Here is a 20282-nt window from a genome sequence, read left to right as displayed (position 1 = left end):
CAAAACCTTTAGAGTAAATTCCATTTGAAGGGAATGAAATACACAAGTACTTCCTTGAGAGTGAATGAGGGGCAATAAATCAAATGTCCATCAGTATTTCCTCCATATCAGAGCCATAACTTTGCAAATGAAAGCATTTTCATACGGCTGTGGACGGTAGTCTAATGCACGTATAGTACAAAAGTTTTCCACCAAAGGCAAAATCAGTCCTTGTTTTTGGAACATTAGTCATTTCAAAGAACCTGAAATTGGGTCACTGGTGATGACTCTAAGGCTAAACATTCTAAATGTAGTATTTCTGCACACAAAAAGGGGACATGATGTTCAAAAAATGACAACATATTCAAATACCCAGTCTAGTTTGTGACCCAACTGGCTACCTACAGTGGTGTGTATTCATAGTGGCCAAGGGTTTCCCCCCAAAAAATCCCAATTAAAAAACAAAATGATTTATATTTCGTCTATGTTTCATACATTTTCTTCAATTCGCAAGAAGCTGAATGTATCTCACAGGAGAAACAGAGCCCCCCTGTCTCTCCATGTGTGGGCCATCTATCTGATACTGTCTGGTCCAAACGAGTATGACATTGTAGCCACCCATAGCATTGAAGGCAAGGGAAGCCAGCGAGCATCTGGGAAAGGGCCAATTCAAGCTAGCTTCCCTTGACACTATTTTTTTGTGTGCCAGGACCATTCTCAGTTGAGCTCGCTCAGTTTAGCTCAATGCTGATTGGCTAATTTTGTATACAAGGATTTGACATCACTCCTATCAAATCCCATAGAGAGCATACATAATTGACAGAAAAACTTGAATTGTTGCATCTCGTTGTCCTCTGGTGGATAGTTACCCAGCTAGCTAAAATTGGCCCCTTCCTAAATTAGCCATGGATGGAGAGGTTTTACATAATTGTACATACTGGCCAATGATTATAATGGCGATTCTGATCTAACCATTAATTCATACATTGTTGTGCCCCTGGCCTGAGAGGATGGAAGTTCAATATGTAGCCAGATGTAGACGGCTAACCAAATAATGTTGCCCATGAATGGAAGTTAGGCTAGCGAGCAAGCATTTTAGCCAGGTATTCTAGGACAACGAAAAATACAAGCATGTATGACAGAGTGATCGTTTCGTCAACATGTAAGAGAGGAGGGTGGCATTGGTGTAGGGTGATTCTAAATCAATAGTAGTTTAGTGGTCCGAAAATGTCGGAAACATTAACTTGCTTGACCATGCTGTAGGTCATGTCAAATAAAGGTGTGGTTGACTGTATTATTCTTAATGTCTCAGCCTTTATGCCTATATAGCACAGTTGCAAGGAATATGATCTAATAGGTTAAAGAGCAAACGATGCAATTATCACAACACATAGAGTTAAATATGGCTTTTATTGGTGTGTGTGTGTGTGGGGGGGGGGCTTCCCCAGTGATTTTACCCATGCACCGCTACTGGCTACTTATCTGCCATCTTGTTGGGTTTTGGCAAATCATGTTTGTGTTTAGAAGCCTACCTGTTTTTATTTTCATCTAACCTTTTCAAGGGAGATTACTGAGACAAGCTACAGTGACAGCCAGGACCACACTCCATCTCTGCTCCAAGGAAATCATGCTAATCATGCCCGCTCATGTCGCCATCTGGTGGTCAAAACATGCACCGCATAAATAACTTGCGTCATCTATCTGTATGCTCGGAGGTCTGGGCAAAATAATATATTTTTATCCTCACCCCTCCCATTGTTAACCCATCAATAAGAGCCACATATGGTTTCTGATATGTTCCTTAAAATATAAAATATAAGTCAAAGCAAGTGTCACTGATAGCCAAAGGAGGGAAACAGGTGCTCCTAAGATCCCAAAAAATAACTGGTCTCATCAGAGAAAATGGATGTACAGTACGGTCTGTCCTTGTAGGTTCATAATGAAAACCAAACATTATGTATTACACAGGCATACTGTTTGTTGTAAAACTCTCCCCTCTCTTACATAATCATGGAAGATGCGTGTTTGGACACGTACCAATAGTATTGTTCAGGATGTATTCTTCACGGAAGAAGTCCTTACCAAGGGGATCTCCTACCTTCCCCGCTTCAGTCACAGCTAGGAGGAAATGACATCACAAAATACACTCAGTAAAGCACAGAGATGATAAGACGCCCGTTTGAAAATGTAGATGACCACATCAGTACAAATCAAGATCCTGTGTGTGTGTTTGTGGATCTCAACAGTCTGTTGTTTACCTCTGATGTCTCCACCAGCACAGAAGGTTTTCCCACCGGCTCCTTTGATAATCACCATATCAGTCTCCTTGTGCGTCTACCATTTCTACGATGAAACATGCAATAGATTCAAAACAGTTTAGTACATTATGTGGATCAGTGTAAGTCAATGCTGACTGCCATCTTAGGTTTACCCATGATACACGACAAGCTACTACATTTGCCCATTGGAATGCCAATGTAACTCTCATTGCATTCAAGCTATGGAATAGTTGTTGCATATTGCACAATATATATGTGTTTAAATAAGTATTTGCACGTTCCACGGCCATTAAAACAAGTTTTTCTACATTTAAGATTTTGAATGCAACCTTAACTCGCCCAATTCCCTACTGTGAATAGAGGCCTTAACAGTAAGCAGTTTAGCCAAACTGTTGCCACATTTAATTAATTACTCCTACAGTTGGCTGCTGTTGTTTGCAGTAGGGGATCTGATATGGTTTCCTGTCCTTGACCCATGGCCCTAGTGACAGGTAGCCTAGATAGTGAGAGAGTCGGATCAAGTTCAGGGCTTTGGATCGATTCAAGGTGATTACCCCAGCATTCCCTACTTTCTCCATCAGCACCTTGGCCTGACTTGACATCTTCCCCCAAACACACACAGATGCAGTGTAAACACAAGCTGAAACATTTTAGGTACAGCAATGCAGGTGTTAAGTAGTAGTAGCAGAACAAGCTTCATTTGTTAGCTCCTAAACCCAAGGATGAGGATTTCTATCACTCTCCTACACCACATTTCTACATGTGGTGCTGTTAATGTAGCTAATGCTTTTAACGTGCATGTCTGCCTCTCCCCCCCTTAATATCTGTGGAGGGAGTATTACAACATTTGAGCCTGAGCCTGTACACTGTAGCTAGCTAACCGTCTCAAAACTCAATTGATCACAGATCAATCAATTGCAAGTGCTTACCACTTGTCCTTAGACCTTAAAGAGAACACAAAGATGTTTTTTTTTACAGAGATTAAATGTGACAATGAACTGTGGACAGTGTAAACTTGGACATATTGACCTCTTTTACATTGGCTCACAAATGTCAGAGGTGAGGTAGATAAGGCTTGACTAACTAAAATGCTGTTTAATTCTTCCTTGCATTGCAGTATGGAGAAGTCCACCAATTATTGTTAATTGGCTAGGTTATTGTTAGTCACTTTGGAGAAACATATCATTTGCAGTTGGAAGACTAAGTGGCTTGACTAATGCAATGTCAAGATATCGGGCGTGCTTAAGGGGTAAGGAGAAAGCGACTGACTGTAAACGAAAGTCGAAGAGTGAAGTCGGGGGACGTGCATCGGTGACAGCCGAAAGTCAGACACTAATGTAGTTTTCCAACAGCAAGGATCAGATCAACATAGCAGTGTTGCATTGTTTCTAAAAGGTTTTCTTTATAATGTCGAAAATACTTATCCAACACCAATATCACACACACTCACGAACCAAAATCATGGGTGTTTCTCAATATGCTTACTACCGTGCTTCAAATGCATTCTCCAAGGACGTTCTCTTGAATATGTTCTTATGAGGACGAGTGTGGAGAAGGCATGAAATGTTACATTTGAGAAGCACTTGCACTCCCCCTACTGTCCACGATGCATATGCCCATTCAATGAACCTTCTTCCAGCCAGGACAATGGCAACAATAATGACGCAACAAGAGATACACAAAGCAAACATTTTACTTCATAATAATCAGCTAGATATACAGCTCTGGAAAACATGAAGAGACCACTGCAACAAAACAAAAAAAGTTCCTCTGGATTTACTATGTGTAGGTACTTGTTTGGGTAAAATTAACATTTTGGTTTTATTCTATAAACTACTGACAAACCTTCTCCCAAATTCCAAATAAAAATATTGTCATTTAGAGCATTTATTTGCAGAAAATGACAACTGTTCAAAATAACAAAAAAGATGCAGTGTTGTCAGACCTCGAATAATGCAAGGAAAATAAGTTCCTATTCATTTTTAAACAACACAATACTAATGTTTTAATGTAGGAAGAGTTCAGAAATCAATATTTGGTGGAATAACCCTGATTTTCAATGGAGGTGTCATAATACCCATAAAACCTAGCGGTCAAACAGGGAAATGGTTCCAAGAAGTTTTCCACCATTCATTTTCCCCAAGGGATGTGTTTCATTTAGGTTTACTCTGACATTACTTTTGATAACTGTGTAAATCTCTCTAGGACAAGGTGACTTAAGAATATATTCAGCTCTATTTACTCTCAGATTCGAAAGTGCCAATTAGCATCAAAGTAGACATCATGCAAAACTAAAAATCCCTGCAAGCTCCTGCACGTCATCTCTAGCTGATACCTTTGCTAACAGGTATTTTGTCAATGTAAAACTTGCACAAGACAGTTAACATAATTGCCCATTTAAAGAAATGTAGCCTATTTATTCATTACTACATTTAGCTAACATTAGATAGTTAATCCAGAGATTCGTAGTCTCGTCCAGATCATCATTGAATTTGTAGTTCTTTATGATAGCCACTTTAGCAGCTAATTAGTATTACATTTTTGGGGTAAATACAGGCAAATATATTGATAAAAGTCACCTTGTCCTGGAAAAACGTAACGCCAGGGTAAGCCTACAAGAAATACAGCCCTTATTTTATGTTTTTCTAAAATCCCATATGGGAAAAATAAATGGTGGAAATACAATTGGAACCGTTTCCTTGGGGTATTATGACCCTTAGAGTGTTACTCTATGGTGTCTGTGACAACTTGGGCAGCCGTTTTAAATTAGTCCATTTTCTTCTTCGTTGGCTAATTGCTCCCAACTCATATCAATCCCCACCCAGTTGGATACTTTAAAATGGAAGCACTCAATGGCAATGTCCATGCAAAAACGGGTTTTATAAACTGGGTGGTTTGAGCCCTGAATTGGCTGAAAGCGGAGTCAATCACCACCTTCCGGAGACACCTGAAACCCCACCTCTTCAAGGAATACCTAGGATAGGATAAAGTAATCCTTCTCACCCCCCCCCCTTAAATGATTTAGATGCACTATTGTAAAGTGGCTGTTCCACTGGATGTCAGAAGGTGAATTCACCAATTTGTAAGTCGCTCTGGATAAGAGCGTCTGCTAAATGACTTAAATGTAAATGTATATCAGACCATATACCATGGGTATGACCCCCCAAAAATGTTTTACTGTTCTAAGTTCATTGTTAACCAGTTTATAGTAACAATAAGTCACCTTTGGGGGTTGTGATATATTGCATCAAGCCTAAAAAACAGCCCTAAACTGTGGTAAATTGGCATTTTATACAACGGGTGGGTCTAATCCTGAATGCTGATTGGTTAAAACCGCATTCCAGCCGGTGTCTATTCCACAAATTACCACCGGCTAAATCTATAATGTTGAAATGCCTATTTACTATGTTCCATCTGACTGCGCAATCCACTGTCTCATCAGCCCAGCAATTTATACATTTGATATCCAGACATCTAGACATTATCTCAAATGTATTTTTGACTAGCATTTGGTTTTTAACAGCAGAGATTTGTATAAACTTTTCTGTCTGTCTCTCAACGACATTTGAAACATCGAATTTCAATATTGAATCAATCTCCTGCTGTCCCATAGTAATGAACTGTCGGGACGAGACATACAGGCAGACAGACAGCTTTTCTCAGTCAGTCGAAATCATGAATCAGCTGGCATCATTTTTATGGATATATACAAAGAAATGTCAATAGAAAATAGGTCAAATGAAACTAAATGCAGCTAGTTTGCAGTCTTTTCAGCTTCAGTTTGAAGTGATTGTGTTAGCTGTGTTGTTGGCTAGCTCCTCTGAATAACAGTGTCCTGACGAGAGAGCACATTTTCTATGCCAGGCAAAACCGTGCATCATTAGCTAATTGTTATGGATGTATCCAAATAAATGTCACTAGAAAACAGCTTAAACAAATGCAAATGCATCTACTTTAATGTTATTCTGGCTACACTGTTTGACGTGCCTGAAAGATTAGGCATAGTTGGCTAGCTAGCAAGCAAGGGATAAGAACATTTCCAGCCAGTATGGCAATGGAACACTTAGAACGAACGACTGGGTATTATCCATAGATACAGAGCAAAAAGACTTAACGACTGGATCGTGTCTCTGGCTACCAAACTGATAGAAGAAACGTCCAGCCAATTTGTGTAGCAACCTTAGATTTATGTTGGGACTATATCTCGTGGAAGGATGAAATTGTACGATTTTTTTTTTTTTATGAAAATATGTAAATCATTATTTTAATGTTGGTAACCCGTTGTATAAAAGTGATAATGCCCTCGAAGCCGGTGTTAGGAGGATATATTGGCACGGGCTAGGGTCAGTCTGTTATATATGGTGTAATTCTGGTGTCCTGTGTGAATTTAAGTATCCTCCCTCTAATTCTCTCTCTCCCCCTCCCCTCAACGGAGGATATGAGCCCTAGGACAATGCCTCAGGACTACCTGGCCTGATGACGTCTGGCTGTCCCCAATCCACCTGGTTGTGCTTCTGTTCCAGTTTCAACTGTTCTGCCTGCGGCTATGGAACCCTGCTCCTGTTCACCGGGCGTGCTACCTTGTCCCGGACCTGCCGTTTTGACAACCTCTCTCTCTACCACACCTGCTGTCTTGACCTCTGAATGCTCGGCTATGCAAAGCCAACTGACATTTACTCCTGAGGACTGGCCACACCTCAGAGCCTGGTTGCTCTCTATGTTTCTTCCGAGGTTCCGGCTTTTGTAGGGAGTTTTTCCTAGCCACCATGCTTAAACATCTGCATTGCTTGCTGTTTGGGGCTTTAGGCCGGGTTTCTGTGTAGCACTTTGTGACATCTACTGATGTAAAAAGGACTTTAAAAATACATTTGATTGATTGATTTGTAACAACCTGTCTTCGATCAAATAAGCCTCATATCGAAAATGTGCAATTACATTTTTTGTTGACAAATTCGACTCGCTCATTAACCTCCATACAAAAATTCCTCACCTCATATGGGTTTATTTTCATTAGAAAGATTTTGGGCGGAGTAAAACCTCTCACTTCGTCTCTTCCTGTCTGGTCTGATCCTCTCTGGAAGTGGGTAACTACAGCCCAAAATGGCTGGGTGTGTCAAAAGAAATAGCGGTGTCAAATCAAATCAAATTGCACCGAATACAACAGATGTAGACCTTACAGTGAAATGCTTACTTAGAAACCCTTAACCAACAATGCAGTTTTAAGAAAAATACCTAAAAAAAAATAAGAATTAGAAGTAACAAATAATGAAAGATCAGCAGTAAAATAACAATAGCTAGGCTATATACAAGGGGTCCCGGTCAATGTGCGGGGCACCGGTTAGTCAAGGAAATTGAGGTAATATGTACATGTAGGTAGAGTAATTAAAGTGACTATGCATAGATAATAACAGAGAGTAGCAACAGTGTAAAGGGGGGGGGGCAATGCAAACAGTCTGGGTAGGCATTTGATTAGATGTTCAGGAGTCTTATGGCTTGGGGGTAGAAGCTGTTTAGAAGCCTCTTGGACCTAGACTTGTCGCTCCGGCACTGCTTGCCGTGCTATAGCAGAGAGAACAGTCTATGACAAGGGTGGCTGGAGTCTTTGACAATTTTTAGGGCCTTCCTCTGACACCGCCTGGTATAGAGTTCCTGGATGGCAGGAAGCTTGGCCCTAGTGAAGTACTGGGCCGTACGCCCTACCCTCTGTAGTGTCTTGCGGTCGAAGACCGAGCAGTTGCCATACCAGATAGTGATGCAACCCGTCAGGATGCTCTCGATGGTGCAGCTGTAGAACCTTTTGAGGATCTGAGGATCCATGCCAAATCTTATCGAAAGAAAGTAGGAGCATCGAAAGTGCACATGTAATTGGTCCGAAATTCTGTCAGTTCTTGCCAGTGAGTGTAGAGATTCGTGGAGACATCACTGTAGAGGAGGGTGCATCGAACAACTGGCATCGAAATTAACTTGAGGGCTTTGCGGAAACTCAGAATAATTGTGTAGTGAAATCACTCACACTGTGGCAAAAAATTGCATGTAATTTGGAGACTTTTATCTCCCTCGCCAACTTCAAACATCTGCTATCTGAGCAGCTAACCGATAGCTGCAGCTGTACATAGTCTATCGGTAAATAGCCCACCCAATTTTACCTACCTCATCCCCATACTGTTTTTATTTATTTACTTTTCTGCTCTTTTGCACACCAATATCTCTACCTGTACATGACTATCTGATCATTTATCACTCCAGTGTTAATCTGCAAAATTGTAATTATTTGCCTACCTCCTCATGCCTTTTGCACACAATGTATATAGACTCTCTTTTTTTCTACTGTGTTATTGACTTGTTTATTGTTTACTCCATGTGTAACTCTGTGTTGTCTGTTCACACTGCTATGCTTTATATTGGTCAGGTCGCAGTTGCAAATGAGAACTTGTTCTCAACTAGCCTACCTGGTTAAATAAAGGTGAAATAAAAAAATAAAAAAATAAAAAATGTAAATGCACGTATCTTAACATGATTTCATATTGTTAACGTTTTCCATGTATCATATCATTGCGGTTGTGTAGGCTACTGTGCGCAGGCTACTGTGTCACAGATTACATTTGTTGATGTCCGATTTCTAAACACCGATAGCAAGCTTGCTGAAGGGCAGACCTATTGCGCTTTCAAGACAACTGGTGCCGCGTTCAAAACAACTGGGAACTCGGAAAATCTCCGACTTTCGACTTTGGTGGTTTCAAAACAACTGGGAACTCGGTAAAAAAAAAATGTTTTGACAGAGAAAATTGATTTGAATAGTCATCCAACTCAGGAACTCGGGCCTTTTTCTAGAGCTCCGACTTTCTGACATGAAGATTACTGACGTCATGATTTGACCTTATTTTTTTTCAGAGTTCCCAGTTGTCTTGAAAGCACCATATGCCACATTCAAGTCCTAGTCTGAATTAGGAAACGCGGAAATGTCCGACTTGCTAATTGGTTGTAGATATACACTTGCTGCTTTCAACCTGTTAGCCAGTCGGGCATTTCAGAATTACCTAGTTCTAACTAGCAAGTGAATATGGAAATAAGGCGCGTCCCTTTGACCAGGCGTTGCTGACACATGCCAGATCTTACAATGCCTGGATAGGTATTTTATAAATAAACAGATACTGGATATAATGACGAAACGCTTGTGTGCACCTACTTACAAAGTTAGACCTGAACGGTAGCTCAGCAGGTAGGGTCGGGACTGATAGAGCACTCAAACTATAAGGCGTCGGGTCATTTATATGTTATAGCTTTGTCGCATCCTAAACAATGCCATGGATTCACAGTTTTTGAAAAATAGTGAACTTGTTAGAGCAGGGCCTGCGTTATGGGCGGGCCTTAAGGGGCCTGGTCCACCCTAATGTACCTTCCGGCCCACCCTACCATACCTTCTTGCCCATTCAAATAAAATATTGATAATTTATTTGACCGAGATGCACGCCGACAGAAAGACCCATCATTGTCAGATAAAGTATCCGAGCAAGCGAAACAAAGACTCTATGTATCAGTATTTGTAACCCATGTAGGCATATCTGATGCTGTCTGGACCTAAAGAGTATTTCATGACATTCTCTTTTTTTTTGTCAGACCGTGTCAGATACATGGGCTACATATTGTAACACAGAAGGGCGCTGATGCGGTCGATCAGATGCAATTTTTGACAAGCGTGCAACAAAGTGATTTGTTTTACAGTCAGATGAAAACATCATGACAGGTTGTGCTCATGGCACATTAAAAGGTAGGCCAATACAGTTAGTTAAATTACATTACTATAAAGCCCACAATATAACCGCTAAAGCAGTCATTTGGACTGCTCATTAATTTAAATTAGTTTTATTACTCTGCCATTTTAAGTCATGCCCCCCTCTGTCCTTGACTTTTCCTAAATAAATACATCTATATAACACACTGTCGTTGTTAGAATCATAATATCACAAACAGAACTGATGTTATAGACAGTTTTAGGAGGGCATGTAATTTTTTATAGGGTTTTCCCCATTGCCCCTCCTCTCGACAATAAGACCTGCCTGCTCCACTTTTTCTCCCAATAGTTGAAGATGCTGTGCCGAGTTGATAATCACCCCGATTATTGCCTCGAAAGTGAACCTAAACTATACCGAAACGAATTTCACACATATAATTACAGATTAAATAAATTAAGTATAGGCTAAAGTATGATGGGGGAGAATGGAGGAGTTGATGAGCGAGGGGAAGCAAAGGTGCATAATCATGTATTCAGCAGCTGTAAATGAAGAACAGAACGGGCCATTCTATTGTATTTATATATTCTAACTATAATCTCAAAATGTTATGTACTATGACAATCTACTCTGGCCTACTTGGAGTACCCAGTGAGAGCGTGCGTCATTTACAATGGCAAGAAGACCAAGACGAACGGATGCACTCGTTAACGTTCCTAAAACATTTGAATGAAAATGCCTCGGATTGTGGGTGAAGAAATGAATCATGATGACATCTTCTGGTGAGTATTCTGCTGATTCTGAGCCTCAACCTGAACCTAAACCAATGAGGACTAAGCGGGGAAAAAAGCCAGAACTGTGCGAACTGAGCAGGTGACCACACCACCATGAACACAACATGTCATCACTGAGAAAGCAGGCCCTACATCTCAAGCAAGAAACAAAATCAGCAACACTCAATTGCTTTTATTGTTAAGGCTATGTGACATGGACATGCTCCAACTGATAATTGAATTTGGACTGCTGTCATATATAGACTTGTATTCATTATGCCATTATTGTTTTTGTGATGATTTTCACTATTATCAAGCATACTTAGCGCCTGTAATGATGTTTAGGCTACTGATGTTTTCGTAATTTGACCATGCATCTTGCTGACCGAGTCTTGATGGTTACGATATTAATGTTTTATTTTGAAGTTATAAAAATAAGCTTATACCGGGTTCCAACACCAATGCTTTCTGTTCCATATATATATATATGTATATATTTACATATATCCAAAAAGGAGATCCCGTGACAAAAACGTGCCCCCCTATGGATATCAAATGCCCGTCCAACAGATTCGTTCTGGCGCGGGCCCTGTGCTAGAGGCAAACCTAACAGTAATACATACCTCTATCTGAACAGCAAATGGTGTTTATTGCTGACCAGCAGATGTCACTAATGTACATTGTGTTAAAAGCTTTGAGTCATTTTCCGGCACAATTTGGTGAAAGCCCCAAAGGCTTCAGAAAGCCTCGTTTTCCCATCACTACTTCAAACCTCTCTGCAAGTTCACGTTCAACAGAGGAAGAGGCTACGCGAGTGGGGTTTCTGTGCCCAAAATCTGTCTACGTTAAGCAGATCATTAATTATTAAGCAAGTGAGGAGTTTTTGAATGGGGAGGGGGGCAATTGGTGTCAAATTTAGTCCAGATAAAATTGAATTGTTATTTTAATACGTGAGGCTTATTTGATGTATTAGAAGTTTCGTATGCTTAGGTTTTAGGAGTGTACTGATTGATATAAGTGTGATGCATGTGACATCCCAGGGCAGTGGCGATTTTAGCATGTAAATCTTGGTGGGGCAAACCTAAAAATCTATTTAGGGACCAAATTATTAGAGTGAGGCACATGGGCTACTAACAGTTTACTACACAACATACACTTAGTATTACTTTCTTAGCTACAGTATACACGACTCCCTGGCATATTATATCATTTATGCAGCAGCATACAATACATTCTTTGGACTCACCTTCGTGAACAAATCTTGTCATCAGTCTTGCGTTCTCTGGATGTATGGTGCTTTCAAAAAAAACAAGGTCGAATTATGATGACGTCAGTGATCTTCGGGTCAGAGCTCTAGAAAGAGGACAGGGTTCCCGATTTGCAATTCCGAGTTGGATGACCATTGAAAATGCATGTTCCCAGTCAAGGCTAATTCTTTTCCAGAGTTCCCAGTTCTCTTGAACTCACTGAAGTCAGATTTCACAGTTCTGAGTTTACAGTTGTTTTGAGCGCGGCAGAAATCATGCTGGATTGACAAGCATGGACAATGTTGAATGTTTATCCTTTTAAATTTGGAAAATGGACCCTTAATCCCAGACTTGGAACCACAAACCCACTCCACTGAATAGCAGGCTAGTGATTGCTTTGCAATGCTTGCAGTTAGCCACTATACTAATTCCTTCCAAACCACTCATTGTTGAATTTGCGATTTCCAACTTGTTGTGTAATGTTTATGTCCAATGGCCGATGAACACTAATATGTTTTATCTATAATTTTTCTTCATATGACAAGGATTAAAAATAATTTGCCAGTAGATTGTCGACTAGATCCATGATGACTACGAGCTTGCTAGCTAAGATTTTGAAAGTATGAGGTTGACATGATCAGTCCAATCAAAGCTACTGTATAGATATAACGTGATTCACGTAATTTTATCTGTGTCCAATGACCTTGAGCCCTCTTGGATGGGCACTTCTAATGAAACTCTCTATGGCAGCACCCTTGGGGCTTGAATTTTCGAGCTTTATTCTTAGATTTGGGTGCGACGTGGTGTCCCCATGAGTGACAGAACACTGAGCCAATCACGGTGGAACTAGAAAACATAACCCAATCACACCCAACTGGAGAACATTACCAACCCCTCTGCTCCGTTTTTTCCACTGGCTGCCCCACCACCACAGAGAGCACTGATATAGGCTCAAACACCTGCATTTTTGAGCTGCCTTACTCAATAAAGCAACAAAGAGAAGAGAAGTTTGTATACAGCTTTATTAACTTAACTATATATTTTTTATATTTTTTATATTGTGTGCAAACTGATATGTGACATGTATTCATGTCAAAATAACATGCAAAACAGGCAACCCGCCGACATTTGAGTTTAGGTTCCTACAAATCAATGTTTAGGAATGCCTGACTTTATGAGGAAAGTATGCAGGGTTACAATTATAGCTTGGCTCGGATAACCAAATACCCATAAACAAATCAGAATTCCCCAGGCCCACAATAATTGAAATATCAAAAACGTATACTGTGGGTTGTAGTTATGATGTACACAGTAATTGGACAGTTCTTTATTTTTTTAATCATTTTGGCATACAACAAGAAAAAATAAGTTTCCTTCTGTGTCCTTTAATTATTTTACATAAAAGAAACCATCATGCTTTAAAAAAATCAGTCCTATGAGCGGGAGAGATGTGGGTTTGTAACATTCATATATTAGGGATGGGGATTAGGGATTGGTTCTGGGGCTATAGTAAAGCACTGGGGAGAGAGATCCAGGTCTCTTACGGCTGATAAGAGGATAAGTCATGTCCCTCTGACTGCAGGCTCTAGTCGGAGTCACTGCTGCAGGAGCTGCTTGAACTCTGGATGGAGGAGAAACAGAAAAGGAACACCTTTAATTCAACATAAATTATTTCAATTGAACAGAGATTTTTTACTATGGAGCACTTTCAATTAGTTTTAGACTAAAAAGATCTCTTACCCCATGACTCTGCTTCCCTTTCTTGTGACAACCCCCATGCCAATGCCCATGCTTGTGCCTGTGCCTGCATCCATGACCGTGCCCATGACCGTGCCCATGACCATGACCATGACCATGCCCATGACAATGCCCTCCGCGACCATGCCCTCCGCGACCGTGCCCTCCGTGTCCTCCATGACCGTGCCCTCCATGACCGTGACCTCCACGATGCCCGTGACCGTGACCATGATCATGGCCATGATGTCCGTGCCCATGACCATGATCATGGCCATGAGGTCCGTGCCCATGCCCATGACCTCCATGGGGACCCTGTACTGGATAAGATGGTGTGACAGGGTAGCAAGTGGAGGGGGGCTGGTAGGGAGGGCATATTGGGGCCCCACCTGGCATTGGCGGTTCGCACCCGCTTGGGTTCACGTTGTAGCCAGAGGGATGCTGGTTTCCTATACAAGGAGAGATTTATATAGAATACGAGCCAAATTACCTACACTATACATTGAAAGAGAGGTAGAAACAAATTAAATGGGTCTGCATTTACAAACATTTACCTTGGTTGTGACCCCACATCTCGATGTTTCAGATCAAAACCCTGAAATGTAAAAAATATTTATACTTATTTTAATGATTTATTTTAAATATTATATTTTGTCCCCGCTTTCACTAGTATAGAACCTAGAGTTAGAGATGGAGGAGGTCCTTGTCAACATATTGCTACATTCAGTCACATTTAACCAGTCTGACTGGTTGTGGAAAATGCTATCTGCAAACATATGGAACAATAGTGTCCTAGAAAGATGTGGCTGCTGGCTGCACACGAAGACCAATGTTCCTTACCAGGGAAAGTAACAGTGGGGTGTTGGCCAACATATATATTTTTATCCTTTTGCAGTGCTTTTTATTCATGTAGTTGCCAGGTAAATACTGTCTGCAAAGATACCTTTATAAACAGTTTTTCTCAGGTACTTATAAAAGATAATTGCTTTGACATTAATGTCAAGATACTGTATATAATATGGTATTTCAATGGATTTCCACTGGCTGGAGCATTAAAAGCACTGAGGTAATCAGTAAGCACCTAAGTTACTGAATTAATTGATATTTTACGCAGGTACTAAGTATTTATCCCAGTATTTGCTGGTAAATGAAGCACTGACACGGGTCAAATAAACTACTTTCTTGATTACTTAAGAATTAGCATTATAGCAGAAATTGTACTTTTCCAAATGGAATACAAACATTTTAGCTTTGTTTTGTTTTTGGTCTTTTATTTCATCTGGAATAAACATTTAGTAAACGTATCCCTAAGTAGATAAAAAAAATACTAATTAACAATTAAAGATATACAAATAACATATTTCCCTGCATTGGCAATTTTAGTCTCCCATAGTTCAAAGTACTGTAACACAGCAATCAAAGTGCTATCTGTTAAACTCTATCAATCATGTTTTACATGTTTCTTTAAAAAAATATTGTTTAAAAAAATAAATATTGTCAAAATAAGGCATATTTAGAAATAGTGTACTTACTGAGATGTAGTTCCTGTCAGGGTTCTGTCTGCATGGCTTCCCAGAGAAATAACTCGTAATTATACTGTAGAGAGAGACACACCTCCACACCTCGCTTCCTTTAACACTCCCCAAATCTCTCGTCATAAACTAAACATACATCTCTCTTTCTCTCTCTGTGTGTGTGTGTGTGTGTATGTGTGTGTGTGTGTGTGTGTGTGTGTGTGTGTGTGTGTGTGTGTGTGTGTGTGTGTGTGTGTGTGTGTGTGTGTGTGTGTGTGTGTGTGTCAAGGGGACGCGAGGGGGGTGGTAATAGAAAGGCAGTCATTTTTGTGTTTTTATGTAATTTGATGAATGTATAAAATAATTGGCCAATATTTGTTTCATTTTACAAAGAATTCAGTTTTAATTGAATAGTGCATGAGGTCCATTGGGTTTTACGTAATGTAGTGGCTTGAAAAAGTATGTGAACCCTTTTGAATTACCTGTATTTCTGCATAAATTGGTCATCAAATTTGATCTGATTGTCACGTCCTGACCATAGAGAACCATTGTTTCTCCATGGTGTAGTAGGTCAGGGCTTGACGAGGGGGTGATCTAGTATTTCTATGTTGTGTTCTAGTTTTCCTAGTTCTATGTTGGTGAGCTTGGTATGGTTCCCAATTAGAGGCAGCTGATTATCGTTGTCTCTGATTGGGGATCATACTTAAGTTCTTCATTGTTCCCACCTGTGTTGTGGGATATTATTTTGTGTACCACGTAGTCACGGTTCGTTGTTAGTTTATTGATTTATTGTTGCTAAGTTTCACTTTATTAATAAATTATGTGGAACTCAACATCCACTGCGCCTTGGTCCGTCTCTCCACACGTCCATGACACTGATCTAAACCACAACAATAGACAAACATGTATGTGCGATAGGTATTTTGCAATTCAACTTTTAGCTGCAATATTCTCTTATCAGGTATTAATATTTTTGTAAGTAATATGAGAAATACAAGCATTAAGAATGAAGATTAAAGACAGATGGCAATAAATATCTGGTAAGATGAGTCTTCCAACCATCAAATGACTCACACTACACACCCTACACACAAAGTATGAGTAATTGGGAAAGTTCTGAGCATTGGTAAATATTGGGCACTTTTTAAAGAGTTGGCATTTACAAATGAGATGTGGAGAACAGACCTGGGCAGAAAATAGTTGTATTTTGTTGTGGTAGTTGAATATAGTTTATATAATTTCAACTAATAATCCACTTTTCTTTGATATTCAAATACAGGTCTCAGAAAACCAAATAATATTTGAAAAAATATATATACAGTGGGGCAAAAAAGTATTTAGTCAGCCACCAATTGTGCAAGTTCTCCAACTTAAAAAGATGAGGCCTGTAATTTTCATCATAGGTACACTTCAACTATGACACACAAAATGAGAAAACAAATCCAGAAAATCACATTGTAGGATTTTTAATTTATTTGCAAATTATGGGGGAAAATAAGTAGTTGGTCAATAACAAAAGTTTATCTCAATACTTTGTTATATGCCCTTTATTGGCAATGACAGAGGTCAAACGTTTTCTGTAAGTCTTCACAAGGTTTTCACACACTGCTGCTGGTATTTTGGCCCATTCCTCCATGCAGATTTCCTCTAGAGCAGTGATGTTTTGGGGCTGTTGCTGGGCAACACGGACTTTCAACTCCCTCCAAAGATTTTCTATGGGGTTGATATCTGGAGACTGGCTAGGCCACTCCAGGACTTTGAAATGCTTCTTACGAAGCCACTCCGTCATTGCCCGGGCGGTGTGTCATCATTGTCATGCTGAAAGACCCAGCCACGTTACATCTTCAATGCCCTTGCTGATGGAAGGAGGTTTTCACTCAAAATCTCACGATACATGGCCCCATTCATTCTTTCCTTTACACGGATCAGTTGTCCTGGTCCCCTTGCAGAAAAACAGCCCCAAAGCATGATGTTTCCACCCCCATGATTCACAGTAGGTATGGTGTTCTTGGGTGCAACTCAGCATTCTTTGTCCTCCAAACACGACGAGTTGAGTTTTTACCAAAAAAAATCTATTTTGGTTTCATCTGACCATATGACATTCTCCCAATCTTCTTCTGGATCATCCAAATGCTCTCTAGCAAACTTCAGACGGGCCTGGACATGTACTGGCTTAAGCAGGGGGACACGTCTGGCATTGCAGGATTTGAGTCTCTGGCGGCGTAGTGTGTTACTGATGGTAGGCTTTGTTACTTTGGTCCCAGCTCTCTGCAGGTCATACACTAGGTCCCCCCGTGTGGTTCTGGGATTTTTGCTCACCGTTCTTGTGATCATTTTGACCCCACGGGGTGAGATCTTGCGTGGAGCCCCAGATCGAGGGAGATTATCAGTGGTCTTGTATGTCTTCCATTTCCTAATAATTGCTCCCACAGTTGATTTCTTCAAACCAAGCTGCTTACCTATTGCAGATTCAGTCTTCCCAGCCTGGTGCAGGTCTACAATGTTGTTCTTGGTGTCCTTTGACAGCTCTTTGGTCTTGGCCATAGTGGAGTTTGGAGTGTGACTGTTTGAAGTTGTGGACAGGTGTCTTTTATACTGATAACAAGTTCAAACAGGTGCCATTAATACAGGTAACGAGTGGAGGACAGAGGAGCCTCTTAAAGAAGAAGTTACAGGTCTGTGAGAGCCAGAAATCTTGCTTGTTAGTAGTTGACCAAATACTTATTTTCCACCATAATTTGCAAATAAATTCCTAAAAAATCCTACACTGTGATTTTCTGGACTTTCATCTCGCATTTTGTCTGTCATAGTTGATGTGTACCTATGATGAAAATGACAGGCCTCTCTCGTCTTTTGAAGTGGGAGAACATGCACAATTGGTGGCTGACTAAATACTTTTTTGCCCCACTGTATATATATTTGATGGCTACCAAATACTTGATGAAGAACCAAAAACTACAACAATTAGTTGAATTAGTCTAAATATATTATCATACGCACATGGTTTGGAGGGCTCTTAGATATGAATCTTAATATAGTCTATAGCCTATAATATAATGACCTCAACATTAGAATAGACCTCTTTTCCAGCTTCAAAATGACTAACAAATATATTTTCATAATGAGTGAGACATAAGGTAACACTTGACATCAAGTTCTTATACATGTGTAGTAACTTTGATTATTACAATAGCAACATTGTTGTTACTTACATAGGACTTTGGGAATTGATTTATAATGGCATAATAATGGAGTTATTACAGGTGGAATAAGGAACAGCCACTATTCCTCTTGTGCACAGTAGTTACAAAAAGTCTTAGCTCATTGATAATGCAATTAAAATGTTCATTTCCAAAGTTATGTAACAACATGCTAATAAAATGTTGCTCAAAGTACAGTTTTATTACACAGGCACAAGAAAAGTTGATAACATTGATTGATTGGTTTGACTTGATAATGTACACCTGGGGAAATAGACAGTCCTGCCCTAGTTTGTGTGTGCTCTATTCATTCTATCTTCAACATGCAAATCCAGATACAGCCCTGCCATTAGTTGAAGGCAGCCAATCCAATAGTTTCTGAAAAGTAGTATGGTAGAAAATTACAAGATTACGTTTTACTACTGTTTATGCATGGAATAAGGTTTCTCAGTACTCCCTCGTCTGTGTGTACTGAGTTGGCCTCTGGGGTTTTGGGCTAGCAACTGATTTATGATGGTCTTGTCCCCTGTCGGAGCCTGCATTCCATAGATTGAATTGGTGTTTGTGTACTCTTGAGGTACCAGGGAGGAGATGGCTCTAGTACGGACAGCTGATAAGAAGAACCTTGTCTTAGGGGTCAAACCCTGGTTTCTATACAATTAGTAGGGATGCACGATATATCGGTAAGCATATCGGAATCAGGCGATATTAGCTAAAAATGCCAACATCGGCATCGGCCCGATGTAGTTTAACGCCGATGTGTCAATGCTGACGCGCAAACATATATAACGTAGGTAGATCACGTAATGACACCACAAAAAAATACAGAGCTACACATACAACACAGCATTCCTAACCTAGCCTACAATGTCTTCTTTGTGGATCTATTTTGAAGTTTCAAAGGAAGATAAAAAAAGGCCATATGCAAAGTTTGTGCTGCTATTATTTCCCGAGGAGGGGAGAAAGTGAAATCGTTCAATACCACAAACCTAATTACTTATTTGAAAGTGCATCACCCCCAGACGTTCAGTGACTACTTAGAAGAAAAGCAGAAAAAAAACTAAGCACACACTTCCAACAACTAAACAAGTTCAAGTCAGCGAGACAACTCAAAAGGCAAAATCCATTAACGCCAAGATAATAGAATTCATTGCCCTTGACAATCAACCGTTCTTTGTTGTGGAGGATGTTGGTTTTCGCCGACTGGTTGGGAACCTCGAGCCCCAGTATACACACTACCAAGTAGGCGCTATTTTTCAGATGTTGCCCTACCGGAGTTACACAGTATTGTTGAAACGCATATCCATGAGCTGCTTGCTGTGGTCGCCACTGCTATTAGCTTCACGACCGACATTTGGACCAGCGATGTCAGCCCCATACCGCTGTTGCCGTCTCAATGGCATTTGAGAACATGTTTGAAACATGAACACACTAGCTTGCTCCATTCGAACAACTGACTCGAGAAATAAGCTCCTCAACTGTGTCTGCAGCAGACGTGATACCCTCTGTCATGGCATTGAAATGCCTGCTCAACAAAACTGCCGATACAGACCGTGGGGTTCAAACTTCTACTAGAGGCTGTGAACAAGTGATTCGGTGGCATTCTCTCTGAGCTTCTTTACTGTATCGCCACTATGCTCGATGCTAGGTCAAGGACCGCTACTTCGATGCAGGCAAGAAACAGGGTTTATGTGAAATTGTACAGACACAGCTGGACAAGAAGGAAACAGACAGTGACAGTGCGCACCGAAGAAGAGGACCCAAGACAAAAGAGGCCACGGACAGACAGCTGAAACGTCACTGCTTGACATGTATGATGAAATCCT

The 20282-nt window shown here is 40.3% G+C and overlaps 2 protein-coding genes across 2 annotated transcripts in view; both read right to left on the bottom strand.

The window, feature by feature from the left end:
* The window catches only part of LOC135547126 (growth/differentiation factor 8), an 87511-nt gene extending 75416 nt beyond the window's left edge, over positions 1-12095 (bottom strand). Inside the window, exons 1-3 of the mRNA XM_064975829.1 lie at positions 12008-12095; positions 2238-2322; positions 2017-2097 (exon numbers count right to left, since the gene is read on the bottom strand). The gene's annotated coding sequence lies outside the window, so the exon portion shown is untranslated. The remainder of the gene's footprint in view (positions 1-2016; positions 2098-2237; positions 2323-12007) is intronic.
* A 1204-nt stretch (positions 12096-13299) lies between these two features.
* Positions 13300-15342, bottom strand: LOC135547124 (histidine-rich glycoprotein-like). The gene is made up of 4 exons (XM_064975826.1): positions 15275-15342; positions 14297-14337; positions 13749-14191; positions 13300-13629 (listed from the first exon to the last, which is right to left on the bottom strand). The coding sequence occupies exons 2-4, from the start codon at positions 14313-14315 to the stop codon at positions 13594-13596; spliced, it is 498 nt and encodes a 165-aa protein (XP_064831898.1). The 5' UTR covers positions 14316-14337; positions 15275-15342; the 3' UTR covers positions 13300-13593.
* Between the last annotated feature and the right edge of the window lie 4940 nt (positions 15343-20282).

The sequence above is a fragment of the Oncorhynchus masou genome, chromosome 10 (genome assembly GCF_036934945.1).
Source record: "Oncorhynchus masou masou isolate Uvic2021 chromosome 10, UVic_Omas_1.1, whole genome shotgun sequence".
Taxonomy (NCBI): domain Eukaryota; kingdom Metazoa; phylum Chordata; class Actinopteri; order Salmoniformes; family Salmonidae; genus Oncorhynchus; species Oncorhynchus masou.
This window is presented reverse-complemented; position numbering and strand designations above follow the sequence as displayed.

What these genes read in the sequence shown, in the direction of transcription:
- LOC135547124 (XM_064975826.1), bottom strand. An exon ending in AAGGGAAGCAGAGTCATGGG is followed by an intron (nt 13,630 to 13,748) that starts GTAAGAGATCTT and finishes TCCTCCATCCAG; the next exon opens with AGTTCAAGCAGCTCCTGCAG.